Here is a 19,490-nt window from a genome sequence, read left to right as displayed (position 1 = left end):
ACTTTGTTGCTGTGCTTTATTTTTCTCATTATTAGAAGACATGCTGTAAATGTACCCATTTTAAGAATGTACATGAAAAAAATTTGCTCTCTAGTAACAGCAGTGATGGTGCATTCTGCATCTGTTTTGTCCTATGGAGTAAAAGCAAGGGGGTGATTTTTTTTTTTTGGCATAAAGTAAAACAGCATTGTGACAGGATGAAACAGCCTTACCTTACAGCATGTATGAGAGCACTGTAGATTTTTGCAGCTCTCTATGGCTATTACAACTGTACTTCCTAATTTTTTTAAATAAGCCTATAAATTTAATTGTTTTACTTACGATATATATACATGTAGTGTAATTAATCTAACTGCTTCTTTGTTTATTGTTTGCTTTGCACTTGCTTTGTGCTGTGGATTGTTAGAACTTAACCAGTTTTTGCAGTGTAGTACTTTACATACCAATATAGCAGAACAGAAAGAAAGTGTATTTAATCATGTATTTTACATTAAAAGTACCATTCAAAATTAATGGCTTTTGCAGCAATTTCTTTCTTTCTTCGCTGATTCGTGCTCTCAGTTACATCAGCTCTTTCTTCAGATATACAGGTAAGTGAAGGACAAATAAGTGATTATTGATAGTGTCTTAATAATGTCTCCATATTACATTCTTAAAGTTACAGGTATTTTGAGATATAAAAATACAGTTCTCGTTCCAGAGTTGTTCCTTTCTTTTTTCATGTACAGAAATCTAAAAAAATATTTTTAATAAATTGGACATTTTTTGTGGTACTACTTATCTTAAACCCATTCTTGACCACTGCTCGTGAGTGTCCGATATTGACAAGACACTAGCTTTGTTGCAATTGATTATGTCAACATTTCTTAACAAGTTATGTATAGAATATGCAGATTGATTGTCCTGGACACTGGGTCTATTCATGCAATTTCATTTGAAAATTCTTGTCCCTAAAGTCAAAATTCCTGAAGGTAGGATTTGCCCTTCGGTCACCTTGCAATGAAGCAGTTAGACAGAGCTAAAACAGAGCAACCCAGCGGTGTACCTTCCACTTTGAAACAAAGAGTAGCGTGATGTTAGTCAGATCGTGCAAAGTCAAGGCAATTCAGGATTAGCATCCCCTAGTAATCCTAATTCCTTTCTGTTTCCTGTATAATGAAACAGCCACCCTACTCTTTTTCTCTGTCTTAGTTCTAGTGAAAGAAAAAAAAAAAAGATTAAATGCAGGTGTCAGCAGCAACAATTTGACAGATTGCTTCAAATTTAAGACAAAGTATCAAACCATTTGTCCTGAAGGGAGAGAGGATCAGAAACAGAGTATCCTGAAATTTTTCATAGCTTTACTGTTGTGTTTATAATCTTGTGAAATCTCACAAAAGGACTCTCTGGTTCTCCCAGAAGCAAACATTTTTTTTTAAGTTATGCTCATAAAGCATAACAGTCTGCAAGTGGCTTATCATTTTTCTTTCAAAAGTTTTGTTCTATTTGCTGCAATAGTGCAGAAGAATAGGGGAAAGTGGACTTTTATAATAGAGGGCTGATTTCAGTCATTCTTTTGGAATTGAAACCAGGTTCTTTCGTGAGATGCACGCATGAGTTCACTGCATGTTTCACTGCCAGATCAGGTGGATATTTTTTTACGAGTTTCCTCTTCTAACTTTACTTACGTTGTAGATCTTTCTCAAGTGGAAGGTTGTAAACTTTTATTCACTCAGCAAAACTGAGCAGGATTTTTGAGTAGGAAGGTAGCATTTTTACAGTCACTTTATAAGCTGCAAGAGTAGAAAGTTTTCATTTCATGATCTCTTTTGCTTTATTCTCATATGACTTCTTTTTTTCTTTTATTGCCCAGGGTTTTTTTCTCTTCAAAGAAATTGTGGTACCCTTTTATTAGTGTCATGTGTTGTATTAGTGCTGTCACATTTATGACTGTCAAATTGTGTATACAGGTGTTTTCTTGGCTTTTCATTGCTTGACTTTTTTGTGATTCAATATATTTCTTCTTATATATGTTATGTATTTTACATGCATTTTCTGTGAGCTTGTAAGGTTTTCTTTCAATGTTTAGTAAAATATTGGATTGTGATGCTTAGTTTAAAGGCTGAATGCAGAGTTTTTACTCTCAGGCTATAATAGATATTCTAAAATGGGGAGCCTTTTCTGTCTTTTATTTCACAATAACAAGGAAATAATGGATTTGCCTTTTCGCAGTTCTTTTGAAAAGTAATGTTACTGAAAATGCTACTGAGAATATTTAACTTTTTTTTTTCGCGCCCCCTCAGCAAATTTCCTCCCAGTCTCTATGCTCCAGAGATCTCAGAAGTTCATCGAGATGAAATATCCCGAGTTTTTCTTGTGGCTCTGGACCCTCTCATCAACCCGCTTCTTCCCTTTAGCCCTTTTATGGAGCAAGTGTTAAGTGAAAAGTTAGGTGGGTTTAAAATACAGCTACCACTGCTATAGGTCTATGTAAGCATCTCTAAGGGATCAGGATTGACATTTTGACTTTCTGGACCACAAGCAATATTCTGTACTGGTTTGCCTGCCTCTAATTCTTTTGTAAGTACTATGGTATAGCCAGTTGCACGCTAACTCAGATGAATTTTGTAACAGATAGTTCACATTGCTGTTGAATGCATCTTTTCCAAAGTACTCGCAGTAACTTCAATATTAATCTGGTTAACAGAAGTCCTGTCAATTCTTCTGTTTTGCATAATGTCAATCCACATTTGTCACAAACTTTCAAAGTAGGCTGAAATTTTTCTGCTGTTCTGTTGGTGGGGGAAGACAGCTATTTTTCCTAAATGAATTATTTTCTGTAGAAAGTAGAATGCCCTGAAAATGAAAAATGATCAGCTTTTTGTCATTTCCGCCCTGACCAACATGTCATAATTCTGAGATAGCTGTTGCCTCCTCTTGGGCGATACGGTGTGAGCATCAGTTGCTCCTTTTCTCTCTGTGGGCTGGTCTTGCTTCCCCCCGACACGTGCACTCTGGCCTTGTGATTATCCTGTCACACTTAGAAGAAAACTTTGTGTTTTCAGTGTTTGAGGTATCCAGTGCTTTCAAGGAGACTGGAAGCATGAGGCACCCAGATTGTAACTCCTTTGCAGCACATTGCAGTGACAGTTCAGAACTGGAATATTTTATTTCGCTTTTATCTGAAATAGCATATTGCATTTAATTTTCACTTCAAACATAATGTTCATGACGAAGCATTCCTTTTTTTTCCAGCTGTGTCTGTAAGTGATTTTTGATTGTTTTACTGGGAACTTTCATGTTTCACCAGTTGTTCATCATTTGTCACTTGCTTAAAAGCCAGTTTACACACACGCTATATTTTAACCAGGGCAACTAACATCATATTTTAAAAAAACTTCTACAGATCTCCCTCCTGAGCAGCAGCTGCCCCAGTGTCTTGTCCTGATTACCATAATGGACAAGCTGTCCTCTCAGCCTGAAGAAGTGCAAACTCTCTGGCACACAGGAAAAAGGTACTAAGAAGGTTTTCGCTCTAATTCTTCACCACAATGATCAGTCTATATGGGCAAACAGAGGGGCTCAGTTGCTGGGGTTTCCCTCGCAACCAAATAGTAAAATTTGTCAGGCTCTACAGATTTACATCCTTACACTCAGAAAAACAGGATCTGATGTTCGGTGCTTCGGGAGTGAAGGATACAGAGCCAGAGATGTCTTTGTTTTTCCAGGAAAGGAATGGTATTTAGACTACTTCCAGGATAAGAAGAGAGGTGTGTGTATAATGTGTTGATACTTCACTAATTTAAAATCTTGCATTTTTATGCCTGAACCCCCTAATAGTCACCTGAATTTGTAAAAGAGGAAGGTAGTCAGGAGCATAAATCTAGTGTAAAAGCACTGAAGTTACTGCCACCGTTTCCGGTCAGAGACAAAGATTCTGTAGTACAGATGTTGTTTGCAGGATTTGGGATTTGCATATCTGTAACCCAACCGTTTTTCTTTTACCCTTGCAGCCTGTCTTTGTTTTCAGCTCTCTTCTTCAGTTTCCAGCAATGTTCTGGCGAGCTTTCCTTCCCTGTTTGTTTGCCAGAGGTGATCAGTACAGGACAGCCAGCAGTTCCCATCACCCTGTATCACTATGTCTGTGTCCACCTGTGCTCCTTCATTGCTTCCACACTCCCATCACACTTTCCTCAGCTGGTAAGATTGCTTGTCGCTTATCATCTCTTCAGCTGTTGTGATGCATAGGTACTATTTAAAAAAGAGTGAGTTCTTTCTAATGATCTAGCTCTAAAGAGATGCTTAGGTATGAAGTGGTTCTGCAGAAAGCAGCTGGGACACAGTTACATGACTGGAGTTCAGTTACGCAGCAAACGTCACTTGTGGGAAAGGGGAAAATAAAGCTTCATACAAGTTCTTGAGAACCTCAGTGGTGTTGGAAATTTTTGTTCTCTTTGGGGGGGGAGGTCAAGTTGATATAAAAGTTCAGTGCTTTCTTTTATGCAGTATTCAACTTGTATTAAATTTACCTGGTTTTGTTAGTCTATGCTGTGAAGTAATAAAGTAGCATTTAATATTTAGAGTAGATTATATTTTTGTGATTTCAGCTAAGAACATACCATAAAATGGTAATGAGTAAATTTTTCTACTTCAGAGGAGTATTCTGGGCTTTGATTAACGTTATATAACGTTTTTAAAGTTTTTCACTTTTTACTGCACAAAGACAAAAGAACCTCTAGATAAATGTAAATCTTTATAAAGTTAAGAGCTGTCACAAAAATTATAGCCCTAATTTAGGGGTTTTTTTGTGAATGCTACATTCCTCTTTCAGATAAAATTTGTGTTCCTAAAAGAGGAAGAGGTTTTATTTGGTTTTCAGGAAGCTGCCAGTAAAGCTGGCAAAAAAATTGGCAATTTGTTGGTTTAAAAAAAAAAAAAAAAATTATAAAAGTTGCCCTTGCAAGGGAGGGATGCACATGATGAAATGTTTTGAAAAGTGAAGGATTCTCAGCCCATTGAAACGAATGTACATTCAAAGTATGCAAAACTAAAGGTCTCGCTGCTTGCTTGATGGTATAGCTGAATATGGAATGTGAAAATGAGTTCTTAAAACACTTTAAATTCGATAAGCTGAAAATCTTACTAGGTTTTATGCTAATTAGTGAAGTAAAAGTAATAGTAGGCCTGCAATCTGTTTCTGTGTGAATTCTCCTCAGGAGTATGCTCTGCTGGATGCTGTGCTGGGTTCTAGTATGATCACGTCTCTGCTAGCAATGGACTCGTGGTGCTTCCTTGCCCGGTAAGATGCTTTTATTATAGGTCAAGCAGGATTTCCACAGATCCAGTTAGTTTTGTTGTTGTACATAATTTCTTGAGAGAGATTTTTTTAAGACAAAATTGTCCCAGAATTAGATTCTTTTCAGATATAGACCGTATTTGAAAATTAGGAGCAGAAATGGCTTAGCCATTTTTATATTCATGCAAGTAAGGAGAACATACCTTTTCTATTATTTAATAATTGTTTTTTTGAATGGTTCTCTCAAGTAAATTATGTCTGTGCATATCAAGTTTAAATATGTTAGAGGAAATGGCCATCTCTCAGACAAAATTTATAATATTTAGTCCATAAAAGAGTAGGAAGTACAAACTCACAAGCTTCTGTCTCTCTCTCACATTCCAGGTATGGGACAGCTGAACTGTGTGCTCACCACGTTGTTGTGATTGCCCACTTGGTAAGAAGCACAGTGATGTTTGCAATTTGGCACCAGCTTTAATCCTAGTTCTACTGGCAAACTTTCTAAATGACCTGAGACAGGAGTTTCATCTTTTTCCAAATCCAAAATTGAGACTGTTTTATTTCCTCAAATTGGGTTAATAAGTAGCAAAAGCAGTACTTTGAAAATATAAAGCAATATGCCTAGTATTTCCAGCATGTCCTGCATTGTTTTATTTCGTGTTACTGCTGTGATCCCACATAACAACTCTCAGAACATTCTGTATAGAATTAATTTGCCGAGTGGTGATTTTTTTCTTAATTTAATTAGATGCATTCCCTGTTTTCTTAATTCAGATAAAGACTTGGCCCAGTGACTGTTACCAGGTCTCTGCATTGGGTGTTCTGCTGAGGCGTATGCTGTTCCTGATGGCTCCAGATCATCAGGCAAGTATAGCACCAGCATCTTCTGTCTTTAATAGAAGAGATTTAAATAAGTAGCCTGCGTTAAAATTTCCTCTTTCAGTTCTTCAGAAATGGCAGGATGTTGAGTTGATATTACTTTGCTTGCTGCAGTTGATATTACTTTGTCATAGTGGATCCTAATTTGTGCAGCTGTGCTCTTTAATAAAAACAACAACGGCACATATACCTTTCTAAGAGTGGTCTTATCGGGTGCCAGTGAAGTCCTTTTTTTGACCAAGTATGAAAATGGCACATCTCCCAGATTTGCTGAAACTGTATGTCCTGCCATTGTATCTGCGACTGGTGTTCATGAGTGTTCTCATGTCATCAGATACAAAGAGTAGTATCCTTTCCCGTCAGTGCCTCTCTATACACCTCAGAGAGGCTAAAGCTCTTTCTTCTACTTGCTAGGGCCATTGCTTCAAGCAGCTAAAGTTGCTTAATCATTCTGATGTCCTATATGTGACAAGGGAGGTGGCAGTTTTATAAGGTTTTTATATAAAAAGCTGGATTTCATTTAAACGAAAGTTTTTACACAGTTTTTTTCATGTAATATTTCTAAAGCAAACTGGTAGTGCATTTTGGTTTCTCAGCTTTCTGACAGGTTATCAAATTGTCTTCTGCTCTGTTTAGTTCCTATTGACTTTTGTTTGCAGGTAGAATTTGCTCATAAGTTTCTTCCAGAAGAGGAGGAGAACTTGGCTGTGTGGCAGCACATATCCCTCAAGGCCCTGAATCCTGATCTTAGGAAACGAGTGGCATGTCAGCTCTGTGTGGCAGGGCTTGCACGGTGCAGGCGGTGGCTGAATAGCAGGCGCGCTGTGGGAGAGCTCCGACCCGTGGTAAAGGAGACTTAGTTCTCTTTGTAAAAATGTGTGAACTCTGGATTTCCAGACTACAAGGGTTCTGATGCTGTCACCTCAATTCTATTTTTCTGTGTGTTGCACAGCTTTTTTCCATGCCTAACTGGCAAACGCGTGAGCAAGAATTCTCATTTTAATTTTTTCTTCCAGTGCGTAGCACCCTAGGACCCTCTGCTCTGAGGGTGATGATAGTGGAGGTCATGTGGTTTATTAGTTATTCTAGTTGTTGTCTGCTCTCTGGGTGAGCAGATGTATTTTTCTTTAGAATTTCTGATTTATACTATGTCATACAATTACTTTTAAGTTTTAAAGTCCTGGCTGTTTTTATGCGGCACCAGATCTGAAAGATGCTCAGTGGTCTCCTTGGCGAAGGAGAGGAGTGTGAGAAAGCAGAAACTTCCACATGAAGTATCTGCTGCCAGCTTTCGCAGGCCAGTGCAGCTAATGACTACAGCACCGTGTGAAACTCACAGAAGTAACGGGTGGTTTCCTCGCTTTGGAAGCTTTATTGGCCAGTGGCCTGGTGGATTAGCTGTACCGTACCGCTGACACAGCACACTGGGCTTCTTGCCATCTTGTATCATTTTAGATGTTTAATATGAGCCTGGGGTTTTGGTTCCTTTTACGTGTAGGTTTTTTTGGTCTTACTTAAACATTTTTTCCTACTAGAATACTGCCCTTTCTGTCCTGCTGGCTGCCTACAATTTTGCTGGTGACACTCTGGAGGCAGAACTTCAGGCATCTATCTTGGGAGTGCTTGGTCAGTTCTGGACTTTTCTCCAGGCTAAGCAGGTAAGAGAATTTGCTGCTCCAATGGTGAAAGCATGATGTCTTTGAGAGGCTGGTGCTGTGTCATCATGTGTTTGTTACTAAGTTGTTTTACTTGGATTGGACCATTTCTGTAAAGCACAGTGTCACTGTGCTGCCCATCTGCTGTCAGCTGGTTTACGTATTAGGCAGGCGCATGCTCTGGGAAGCGGAGTTTGAATTTTCCTGAATGTTACCTATATGGCTTCTTGCTACTCCATCTGTTACTCAGTGTCAGATTCAGATGTGCTTAACGAGAAGTCTGAAATACTTCATTCTGATTCATACCAGTTACAAATTTGGCCTGTTTTAAATATTCATTAGAATGTGAACAAAACTCATGGTGATTTAATTAGTACATAGCTTAGCACGTGAAAACCCATAGAGCTAGTAACCTTCCTCTGTATTTGAGAACAAGGGGGTAAGGCGATTCCCTTGCGACTGTATACCTGTTCCTGTCTGCAATTGCAGTAAAGAAAAAAGGATTGTCATGATTCATACTCCGGATAAAAAAAGAAAGTTTGAGAGTGGGTGTGAAGAAGAGCCAACAATGTGCCCCTTCAGAGGTCTCTTCCAACCTCAGCCATTCTGTAAAGACATTTGGCAACTGATAAGTGAAAAGAAATAGTTCAGATAACCTTTAGCTGCTTATATTGGTGAGTGGAGGAAGGATGCGAGGGATAAGAAATATTCTTAAGAAAAATAAAAGGGTCTTGTAAAATATGACTACCTCGAAATATCGATATGACTATTTCACTATTTTCTTCTGCTGCTACGATGTGTTGTTTTATGTGTGTGAAGTTAGGCTAACAATTTTGGAACAGTACTGTAACTTTAAATTCTTTCCTAAGCAGTTATTCCATAAGCTAAAATGCAATGTTACTAATATCTTGTGATCTGTTGAAGGTCTCAGACGAGCCATGTCTCCAGCAGACCCTGTGTCTATTACTTCACCTTTTGGAATTTTTCATCCAAGCATTAGATGTTCAACTGATTACTCAGGTAAAAAAAAACCAAAACCAAACCTTCTTATGAATAATTTACTTCATGAAAACCAAGTTCTTTGTGACTTACTGAATTCTCAAATGAGTTATTTCATGGTCTGGTCTTCTCTTAACACATGGAGGTTCCTAATTTTATTTCTTCCTTGATGACTTTCCTGGTCTTTAAACCAAGCGTGTGGCACTTTGGTTAACATTGCTTTTGAGAATCCCGTAACTCTGTAAGATAATTAAGATACATGGATGTGCTATAGAGCATGCTTATTTCTTTCTAAAATGCACACTGCAGCTTTATCCTAGGTGTAGCACGCCTCCTTTTGTTTTCAGTCCAGTTTTCCAAAATCAATGTCCTCAGATTTAAAGATGAGACAGAACGTTTTTTACCTGCAATCTGTTTGATGGAGCTTCGCTGGGGTTTGCTTTCTGCAGGTATTTGCACTGCAGTCTTCCCTTTTCCAGTTGGATCCCCCAGATAATGTTCGTCTAGCGATGGTGGATTTTCTCTCTTCTATGGGAAAGGTGTTTATACCACAGGAAGCACAGGTAAATGTAATTGTGGCTTTATTTAGATACTGTTCAGTCTTTTGATGAAAATATATGCTATTTATTTAAATATAAAGTGAAGGATCAAGTTCATCAAATACATACAGGAGTGCCATGACATAGTCATCTTGGAGACTTATTAATGGTCTATGGCAGTTTTATTTTTCATCGAGACATGCTGACTGCATGTAAGATCTGTCATTTATTCATTTGCTTGTTGCTTCTCACCAGTTAAAGGACTGACATTTGAACCTCCAAGAAGAAAGAATAGAACATGTCACCTCCCTTACAGTGTTTTTTTGCCAGACAGGGCAGTAGCACTCTTGCATTTCACAAACCTGTCCCTTGACCTTAGAGCGATCCTTTAATAGTAAATCATGATGCCGAGGTATGCACAACTAACTCTTTGGAACCAATAGATATTTGTTCCTCTTTCAGAGGCAAGTTGCACCCCAGTTGTCGTGTTTGTTTGCTTCTCTGCTAGCTGACCAGACCTGGCTGATTCATCAGCATGCATTGGAGGCATTCATGCACTTTGCAGAGGTAAGTATAGCAGAACTCTGGATGCAGGTATTTGGCTCTGTTAACTTTTGTTGTACAGAAATTCTTTTGTCTTAAATGTTTGCTGCTCTTCTACTGACCAATTTGGATCTTAGTATTACAGATGCTACTGCACATCAGAAGTAATGAGGGCTAACGCAGTTGTAAGTGATTTCAGGAGCTGGAAGAGAAGGAAGATTAAGCACTGGTTGCTTAGATCGGTTGCAATGTCATAGAAACATCTTTTACTTTGTCTATCACTTTGTTAATATGAATGTACTAAGCAACTGTTACTCAACATTTTTGACAGGAAACAAGCCATGAAGATGTTGTTCCTCAGTGCCTTAATTCTGAAGAAACTAAGAACAAAGTTGTTAGTTTTCTGGCTAAGGTATGTATGTTGTTGAACCATTTTACTGCTTGCTTAGTTGATGTACACATCCATAACAAGTAAGTAACTAACTTGTACATGGCCTATGTCTATGTCTACACCTGCATCATCTGCATGGCAATTAAATAAGTAAGTTTAAACTAAATTGCTCTGTTAACTGGGATTTGGTTGAACTTTTCTACTTGCTTTAATAAGCAGAATTAACAATGGCCATTCCTATGCACACTGCTCTTCCAGTACTTCCCCACCTTGATTTAAATGCCTTGCTTTTCCCTCCTTGAAGAAAAAAAATTATTAAATTGCACAATTACTGTTGTAAGCAGAGAAGTTATCTATTAAAAAGACAGGAATTTCATAATTCCATTTGTATAATTTTCTTCCCCGTTTCTCTTGGCTCAGTTTCTGAAAGCTAAATGGACATGTATGAAGCATCTTGGTCCTTTCTGCACGTTAGAAAAAATTCTCTCGAGCAGATGGCTATTCATGCAGAACATAGACAGCGGGAGAGGGGGTGGTTGTCATGCTGTAACCTAAGGCAGGGCTATCTGGATGAGCAGTTTTTGACAAGCAGATAATTGGCAACAGAACTGATAGCTGCCAGTGATGCTACACCAAAGTTGTAGGTAACTTCAGTCTCCTTTTCAGAAGAGTGTGTGAGAAATTAGATTCAATTTGAACTGCGCGTTAAGATCTCTCCCTCCTTCCCCCTTGTTCTGGTATACAAATTGAGCCTATGGAGGTTGGTAATGCCGCCTTGGTTTAGTTACCTCTCCTGTGGCTTTTTCCCTAGACGAGGCAAGTAGAAGAGACAACAGAAGCACGAACAGAACGCATGAAACAAGAAAGGATTACCTGCAGTGCACAGTTTATGAAAATGGCTGGAGAACTGGAGTCAGCAGGAGAGGTATGTGCACTTCTTTTCTTTAAACTGTCTGGGCTCTCTTGTTGATTTCTGTCAGTTCTGGGAAGTGTCTAAAAGAGGTTCAAGACAGTCTTGCTGCCCTCCATGTTCCAAGAAAAAAGGTTGCGTGCACTCCTGGCCCTTAATACTATACCTGAATGCTCTATACTGCCGGCCAGCCGGCAAGAACTCTCACAAGGGCAAGGGAGTTTCTTGCAGCTCTTATGCACTGAAGGGTTTTCTTGCATTTGGATGAAGACTGATCACTCATGTAGAGCGTTATAAATGATGTCTCATGTTTATTTCAATCTGCAGCCTCTGGCAAAAAGAGCATGTCACCCACCCTCTGAGGAGCAGTATAAGTCAGCAGTAGGCACGATGGAGGGGGCAGTGGAGGCTGTGAAGCTGCTGCTCCGGAAAGGGTCACCCCCTCCTTGGCTTGCAGTGAAACTGGAGGCTCTACATACAGCTATAGCCATCCTCAGAGACAGTGTACGGTAAGGTGCTCAACAGGTTTTAGAGACAGTAAAACAGCTCAGCTCCCTGTTCTGAGGGAAGACATGCCTTTGTACCACGATTGCTGAAGAAAAAGCTGTGACATGGGGCGATGTTCTACTGTACTGCTGGGTCTCGGTTAATGTGCCAAAATGAACTGAGGTATGAGATGTTGGCCCATCTTTCATAATAACTGGCTGGAAGGACTGATATATTTTAATGGACACTATTGTGCATCTGAGCTGTCGTTTTGTATATTGCCAATGTTTTATAGCCTGCTCTTCTAAGCTATTGTGTGATGATAAACATTTCATGAGATTGTATTCTGAATACTAAGGTGTTTGATTCTGTTGTAAAAGTAACAGTTACATTTGTTCCTGTCACATACAGGTGACCAGGCAGTAGGTGGTTTTATCTTAATTTTAAAATACACTCAAGAATAACAATTTAAGGCTCTATACTGTTCTCTGAACATACCTCTGCTGCTGGTTCCACTACACGCTAGGGTCATCTTTTAAAAATAATCTTTATTGGTCACAGTTAAGAGCAGAAAGAATGCGGTGCTTCAGTAGTTTGTGTTCAGTGGTCCTTCACTGCACCGTTCCTAGCACCTCTTATGCCATCCACTGACAGAACTATATAAACAGAAATAAATAAGTTGAGCAAACTGTACATTCATCTTAAAATCATCTCTTAGCTAAAAAGTTAAAAGGAGCCATTTCTAAGGGCTTTACTTTTCTGAAAAAAGAAAAAGGCACATTAACCAAGGAACTCAGTGTGACTTTCATTTATTGTCATCAGTTTTTCAGAGCAGGGATGAGTTCTGGCACAATCGGTTACACCACTCTTGGCCTCCAGTAGCACGTCAGCACCAACACACCCATCATGCTGTTCCTCTTTCCGGTAGCAGTGGCACGCACCACAGCTGGGCGTATTGCTTGAGCGCAGGCCTCACCCCTGCAGTTTTTGGCACAGACTGGAAAGGAGCATCCATTGCAGGAGATCGGGCCCCACGGGATCTTGCTGGCTGCTGCAGCAAGTGCCTGCCTTCTGGCAAAAGCAGTGCTGAGGTACTTATCCACTGTATTGGGGAAGCAGCGACTTCTCTTACAGAATCCAATGCACCATAAATTGCCTTTCTCTCTTTCAATCCCATTACCAGTTAGTATCATCTTCCCAGTTTAACTCCTCTTCTTCACCCCAGCCTGCAGCTTCAGCCTAGAATCACGTAAAATTATGAACATTAAGGCATGTGTACTGTACTTCTGTACTTAGCACAGCCACAGGAGCCAGGCAGTAGCCTGTGCGGCTTGCCGTGGCAGAGCAAGACATTCATCCAGAATGCTGAAAGCCCCTCATAAGACCAAAAATGAAGTGCCAGTATTTGCAGCTTTCTGTCTTGAAGAACTTTTAACTACACAAGGAAACACCTTAAAGACAAAGAGCAAAGTAACAGGGAGATTCTTGTATTTTTTTCCTAAAATTAAAGCAAGAACTGTTTGTACCAAAACCACTTCCCATTAAGAACAGGATGCTGTAAGCTAGATGATTCCTTTCCCCCTAGGAAACAGCTGTTGTTCTGCTGTATTCTAACACTATGAGTTTGATCTCACCCATCCACTGACACAGCTCTTCTACTACTCCACAGCACTGACTGCACTACAGTGACTGACTCCCCCCCCCCAAAATGGGCTTGATACCACAACAGTGCTTCTTAAAAAATCAAATGTGCCATTTTCAAATGTTGTAAACAACTTCAGTTTACATCCAAGGCTCCTCTCCCCATGCCACCTGCTACCCCTGTGGTAGCTCTCGAGGGTGAATTAGCAAAACAACTTGAAATCAACACCTATTCCCTAACAGAGTCATGTGTTCAGGTGGCAGTGGTGGGAGTGCTGCCTCCCCTCCTAGGAAACAGAAGCAGTCTCTGCGATGGGGCTAGAGGGATTTACCTGCTTACTTAAAAAGGCCGTTTTATAACCCCCCTGGTTCTCTGAAATGGAGAAATGTCTCGGCTATTCCTTCTTCATGAAAACAAAGCACCCAAAAAGCCTGACTCTCTAATCCAGAGGTTCTGGTTTCCTGGTCCTTTATTTACAATGCTATTAGGTTTTCCTAGAAGAACCAGGAGCAACACTGAGTCCTGAGCATCCTCTGTGCTTGAAAGCCCCCTTCTGTTTGTGCTTGAGGCCAGACCTGTTCAGCAGACAGGATCCAGCCTCGTTTTACCTGTTCGACAAACCAAGACTCTCCCTAATGTAGTGCAGGGTCCTTGCATCCAGGATACAGCAGCACAAATTAAAAGCAGGAGTTAAAACTCCTTAGTCAGTGCCTTCAGTAGCGTACAAGTTAAGTCCATTCCCTCGCTGTTTCTTAGCGCAGCTCTCTTGCTGCTGCAGTAACAGCCCACTGAATTACCTGGTGCCTGATAAGATGCATCGTTCAGAGCTCAGCATCTTGTATTCACAAGTAAAGAGTCAACTTTACAGTCGTATGCTGCTGATACTTCCTCAGGTTATCCACCATCTAATTAAGGAGCCAGCTCATGCTACAACAGTGTGTTGTATTATGTACATGCTTTAGGATCCCCTCAAGTGTGCAGTCACTTAAACCCACTGCCCAGAGCCTCTTACCTCAATAACATCAGCTGCTGCAAATTTGGATGAAAACAGCACATTCTGGGAGGCACCTCCTCTGCTGGATACTGCACCAGAGTGACTGGGAACAACCGCTTCTGTCCTCGCTTCAGGTAAAATCAAGATAGCCGAAGAAGGTTTAATGTCTGGGATCATGTCAGCAAACCAGTCCAGCTCAGGGTCTTGCACAGGTTTCCTCTTCACTTTGATCGTGAATTCTTCTCCTAGGCCAGACTCGGATGAAGACTTCAACCTTTCCTGAAAGGTTGTTTTTGGCAACACAGTTTCTCCCAGTTGTTCCTGGTGGTCCCACTTGTCATTGCTCCAGCTGTTCCCGGCACAGGACTTTGTGGGGGGACTCAGTCTGAGGCTTTTGAATTCTTTGCTCAGTTGATGGGTACCTGGCAGAGGCCTCGGTGTTTCAACTGCATCAGCTTCTGTCACAGTGAGGCAGTTTCCTGAGGACAGCTCAGGACTAGGGCTGCTGGGCTCAAAGTCATCCCAAGGCTTCTCATGAACATCATGTTCAGGAAAATAAGGTCCCACACTGCCCCGTGGCTCTCGGGGCTGAATTTGAATGTTCACAGTTTTCTCAGTGTCTGTCTCCTCTGGCTCACTCCAGTCTGGCCACTCCTCTGCTGGCTTTTCGGAGGTAGTCAAAGAGCTCCTGCTGCTCCCTAGCGTATTAATGCTTCCAGGAATTCCATTCAGGGGGGACTGAGTGTCTTGCTCACCTGTGCAAGACAAAGGTGAAACATACTTATTTCCAGAAAGAGCAGAGACAGAGTTGTGCCTAAAACTCCTTGACATCACAGGTAGCACCTGGCATGGAAATAAGCCAGTAATGCTGATTGGAAAAACGCTTCAGTGCCAAGCTCCTCTCACATTAGAAAGCACAGCCACCTTCCTGCTTGCAAAGGAGGGGTGTTCGTCTCAAAGCCCTGGAGCAATACAAGCTGACTTCTGACAAGCAATAGGTGACTGAAAAAAGGCCATGGAAGTAAACCGAGTCAGCTTCTGAGGTCAGAGAATGAGCTGACCTATAAATACAGTGTATCTGCCAACCTGTGGGAGGGGTGAAAAAGCACAGCAGACAATCTGCCATAAGGAAACAGAAATTTGAGGCCAGCTGGCCGGCCAGCAGTCTGTGTATATGAGATTCCCAAATAACTATTCCCTAGGAAGTCAAGGGTCACACTCTCCTTCCTTCACTGTTACCTTCCTTTGTTTACTGTCTCTCTCTCAGATCAGCACATGGGGAAAATTAACACCTTTTCCAGCAACATTTCATTTGTAGGACACCTAATTTCTGAAAAGGAAGAGCTAGGGTAAAGTTTTACCTGTCTTTAAAGCCAGCGGATTGTCTTGTCGCACAGAAAGCTTCTTGACAGGTACATTTCCAGCGATGGGGAACACACTAGAGTTGTTCTTCAAAGGCCGAGAGGTTTGATTTCTCTGATTGCTTACGATATGACTGGGGGAGTCTGCAGGGATAAAAGAAAAGAAGGGACACCAAGTCCACAAGGTGTGTTGTCAGCCTTAGTTGAAACTGCCTGCAGCATTGGAACGTTCTTATTTACAACACTGACAAGCAATACTGAATGAAGATAGGCGTAGCAATCCAACAGCTGCACCTCTTGAGCTGTATATAACACAGTACTCTCTTCCTGCCATCTGCAGTGCTTGCCAGTACAAAGTTTGGGCAACTGTAAATGCTCAGTTTTTGCTGATATGTTCTTTCAAGAAATACACAATGAACAAACTGATTATGATCGGAACAGGTGCTTAAAAAAAACAAATGCTGTCTGCCACCTGGCTGGATCCAAAATTCCAGCTTCTGTACTGCATGGCATCACAAATACCCTGTTACCTGTCTCTCGTACAAAAGCATAGCACTGAGAGTCACAACAACTCAAAGCATAAGCAAGCTCATGCGACAACACAAACCCTCTTTTATGCCTGGGCATGAGCAAAGCAGCTTACAGGAACAAGAGGCTCTACCCTGAAGGCTGTGTGACAGCCTCCCTCCTATCACACCCGAGATGAGGTGGGGTGGCAGGCAGTAAAGGCCACGCTTTGAAGCTGCACAAGGCAGGTTTGTTTCCCTGGGCCAGTGATGATAGCTTGGCAAGCACCTAGTTCCAGTTCATTTTTGGGAGTGGTGGCCATGATTCACCAGCACCGGCCTCAGCTGTGTGAGGCCCTGTTGCCACCACCCCAGAACAGCATGGCTTGGGCCAGTGCTGCATCTGCCTCCACGTGGCTCACCTGTGTTCCCAGCCAGCTGCGCCTGCCTAGGCTAGGCATTACCAGCACAGCCAGAGACCCACGGCCTGTGGCCCTGGAAAGGACTGCAATTAACACACAGAACCCACCCCGTCCCCAGAGTGCCCTTGATAAAAGGTACATCCTTTCAGGGGCTTAAGCAAACAGCTTATTAAACCTCACGTGTTCAGCCTCTAGTACTGGTTTTTGCAGGTTGTCGCTCACTGTTGAGGACAAAGGTGGTTTTTTGTTGTTTGTCAATAGTTAAATCAGGTCTAATTTTAAATAGATTCTGAAAAATAAACCTGGTTGAGCATGCAATCCAAAGGGGTTTATTTACTATAGTCTACTAAAATAATGTAAAGAAAACTAATGCAATAAGCCATCCACAGATTTTAATAAAGGGTGGTAGCTGCCAGTACATACATAATCAGGAAGAAAACATTTATACTTAAATTGATCTCTATCATGCATTTCATTTAGTGTGTATATGTCTAAAGTAGAACAAATGCCGATTCTTCCCTCCAGTTACAAGCATTCTTAGTTTGAATATCCAGAAAAGCTTTCCCTTAGTACACTTGGTTCCAAGTTATCTAGCAGGTGCAGGGACTACTGTCTTCATTTGGATTAGCTGAAAAGCCTCCTGAGAGCTGAGAAAATAGGGAAGTTCGTATTCCTTTTCCAATCTATGAATAGAAATTGGGGGAAGAGGATGAGATTTACTATTTTTAAAAACACGAAGGACAGAGGGAATATTAAACAACTATCTGGGTAAGTACCTAAGTCCTTTAGAAGGGCAGTATAGTTTTTCCACCAAAGACAAACACGCACACTTAATCTCCTTTACTTACAGAGATTCTTAAATGAAGAAGATTTACATTTTTCTTCCATATATTTCCTACATTTAAAATACTTTTACATAACTCTTCTTCTGATACCAGTTCTGTATCTGCAAACAGCACCTAATTTAGAATTGAAGTTTAGCCGCAAATTAGCTTTTTTTCAATTAACCTGTCAACAGCAACAGCTTAATCATCCAAGAAATTCTGCCTATGTTGCTTGGACAGAACGGGCAAGAATCCCGAGAGCACTCTGACCGTATCATTTACCTTCTGGGGAGAGGTCAGCAGTTTTCATGAAACTTGGTGCAGAGCTTTTGAAAATCTTCGTTCTTTCTCCACCTACAACTACTTCAGGTCCAAGCAGGGAGACGAGAACTGCTAAGCTGTGCAGCGTTATCGCAACGATAGAGTCACTGGTATCTCGAAGGCCCAGCAATACCTACACCAAGAACATGATAATGTTACCAAGAACCGAAAAGTCTGCTTTTTCACTTCTTTCCCCTTTAAACGTTGTATTTGCAGCACATTTCATTTCTACGATCTCCCACAGCTTTCAGTAGATACTGGACATTATTCCATAGCATAAAATCAGCCTTCTACTTTGTGTTACAAGCTAAAGAGGGTGGCTGATCCTAGCGCCTGCTGAGCGCTGGACTGCAACACCAAGGCACCCTGAGCTTAGACCCTCCACTCTCGACAGCTGTGGTGTGAAACAGAAACACAGTCTCTCTTGTTGTGAGGCTGCCAGTCAAGGCCGACAGGTATCGGCACAAGTGGTGTGTGTGACAGAGGGCATCGGGTTTAACAAAAACAGCACTCCAGATCAGGATGGGGTGTAAAGGTCAGGGCTTGCATAGAAAGGAGGTGGCAAGCTGTCGGTTTGTGGCCAGCACTATGAGATCCTAACTTTAAGCTAAGAACCAACCCGAGCAGTAGAAATCCCATATTGTAGGATATACCGCGTATTGTTTTGCTGTCCTTAACCTGTGGCAATATGATGTTTTTCAACTCCTCCCGAGAGAAGAGTTCTGCGTAGGCATGAATGTGAGACAGCAACACCATTCGAACATGCTCCTCGTGAACCTCAAATAGCTTCAGGAGCACAGGAATGACATGCGTCTGGAACAAGGCTGGCGACAGGAGGCAGCTGGTCTGGCTTTCTCCGATTTGCTCTAGGGAACAGAGGTGAAGATGGGAAAAGGCTGCTTCAATAATGAGAGACAGCTCACCCAGAAGCTACTCACTGAGAAACCATCACAGCTGAGATCTACAGTGTCACCCCGCTGTCAGGTCTGATTCTTCATCAGCTGCCAACACAGCTTGCGTGGGATGTCAGAGATGGGAGGGAGGAGAGGCAGCAGTGCCAGTGCCCATTGCTCGATGGCAATGGCTCAGAACACTGAAGGTCAAACAGTCAAGAGACAGGTATTGCTTGGCTGAAACACCAGTAGCTATCCAGGAAAAACTTGAAGAGAGGGGAGGCAAACAGTGGGGACAGGGATAGCTGGGGATCCAGCAAGACATGCTGAACACCCCTTACAGAGGAGAGGAGAAGAGACTGAGCACCCTTCCAGGAGAACGAGTGCAGTGGCAGAAGAAAAAAGGGCAGGGAGGGCAGGGGAAAGGTGAGAAGAGGGATATACAGAGAAAGTCGGGGGTGGGTGGGTGGGGTGACACGTAAACCTGGGACAGAGCCCAGGCAACTCCTAATTCTCCTCCCAGCATCAGCAGAGCAGTGGAAAGTACTGCAAACGGGGAAGTGCACTCATCTGTCCTTTCCAGTTCCGTACATTACAGTACTTGTCCTGGTTAAATAAACACCACTATTCCCTTGATTCAATGGAACGACCGCTCTGAATTCTTTCCAAACTTGTCAGTAATAATTCTGAAGAGAGAAAGTATTTAAAGGTCACCTTTCTTTGGACCCAGCAGATGAGGAAGAAAACTCTTGACAGCTACAGGTTCTGCAAACACGAGCTGATTGAGTAGAAGAGGCACCAGCCGTGATGCTATCAGCTCCTCTGACAAGCCAGCCACCCTGTCCAGCAG

At 41.6% G+C, this 19,490-nt stretch overlaps 2 protein-coding genes across 2 annotated transcripts in view; one reads left to right on the top strand and one right to left on the bottom strand.

Annotated features, from left to right (window-relative positions):
• The window catches only part of LOC103914013 (chromosome unknown open reading frame, human C1orf112), an 18,729-nt gene extending 6,360 nt beyond the window's left edge, over positions 1-12,369 (top strand). The window contains exons 9-23 of the mRNA XM_009320624.1: positions 526-590; positions 2,283-2,431; positions 3,386-3,494; positions 3,993-4,179; positions 5,196-5,278; positions 5,660-5,711; positions 6,050-6,139; positions 6,814-6,999; positions 7,690-7,812; positions 8,734-8,829; positions 9,258-9,371; positions 9,810-9,914; positions 10,222-10,302; positions 11,093-11,206; positions 11,519-12,369. Of these exons, the coding sequence (XP_009318899.1) occupies positions 526-590; positions 2,283-2,431; positions 3,386-3,494; positions 3,993-4,179; positions 5,196-5,278; positions 5,660-5,711; positions 6,050-6,139; positions 6,814-6,999; positions 7,690-7,812; positions 8,734-8,829; positions 9,258-9,371; positions 9,810-9,914; positions 10,222-10,302; positions 11,093-11,206; positions 11,519-11,704 (1,740 nt within the window). The 3' untranslated portion in view covers positions 11,705-12,369. The remainder of the gene's footprint in view (positions 1-525; positions 591-2,282; positions 2,432-3,385; positions 3,495-3,992; positions 4,180-5,195; positions 5,279-5,659; positions 5,712-6,049; positions 6,140-6,813; positions 7,000-7,689; positions 7,813-8,733; positions 8,830-9,257; positions 9,372-9,809; positions 9,915-10,221; positions 10,303-11,092; positions 11,207-11,518) is intronic.
• A 103-nt stretch (positions 12,370-12,472) lies between these two features.
• The window catches only part of SCYL3 (SCY1-like 3 (S. cerevisiae)), a 14,310-nt gene continuing 7,292 nt past the window's right edge, over positions 12,473-19,490 (bottom strand). Inside the window, exons 8-13 of the mRNA XM_009320623.1 lie at positions 19,355-19,490; positions 18,426-18,613; positions 17,709-17,880; positions 15,675-15,818; positions 14,332-15,068; positions 12,473-12,916 (exon numbers count right to left, since the gene is read on the bottom strand). The exon at positions 19,355-19,490 is cut by the window's right edge and continues 3 nt beyond it. Coding sequence (XP_009318898.1) covers positions 12,854-12,916; positions 14,332-15,068; positions 15,675-15,818; positions 17,709-17,880; positions 18,426-18,613; positions 19,355-19,490 — 1,440 coding nt within the window. The 3' untranslated portion in view covers positions 12,473-12,853. The remainder of the gene's footprint in view (positions 12,917-14,331; positions 15,069-15,674; positions 15,819-17,708; positions 17,881-18,425; positions 18,614-19,354) is intronic.

Source organism: Pygoscelis adeliae, unplaced genomic scaffold (assembly GCF_000699105.1).
Source record: "Pygoscelis adeliae isolate BGI_AS28 unplaced genomic scaffold, ASM69910v1 Scaffold402, whole genome shotgun sequence".
NCBI classification, from domain to species: Eukaryota; Metazoa; Chordata; class Aves; order Sphenisciformes; family Spheniscidae; genus Pygoscelis; species Pygoscelis adeliae.
The sequence above is the reverse complement of the archived record's forward strand: the minus strand, read 5'-3'. Positions and strand labels throughout refer to the sequence as shown.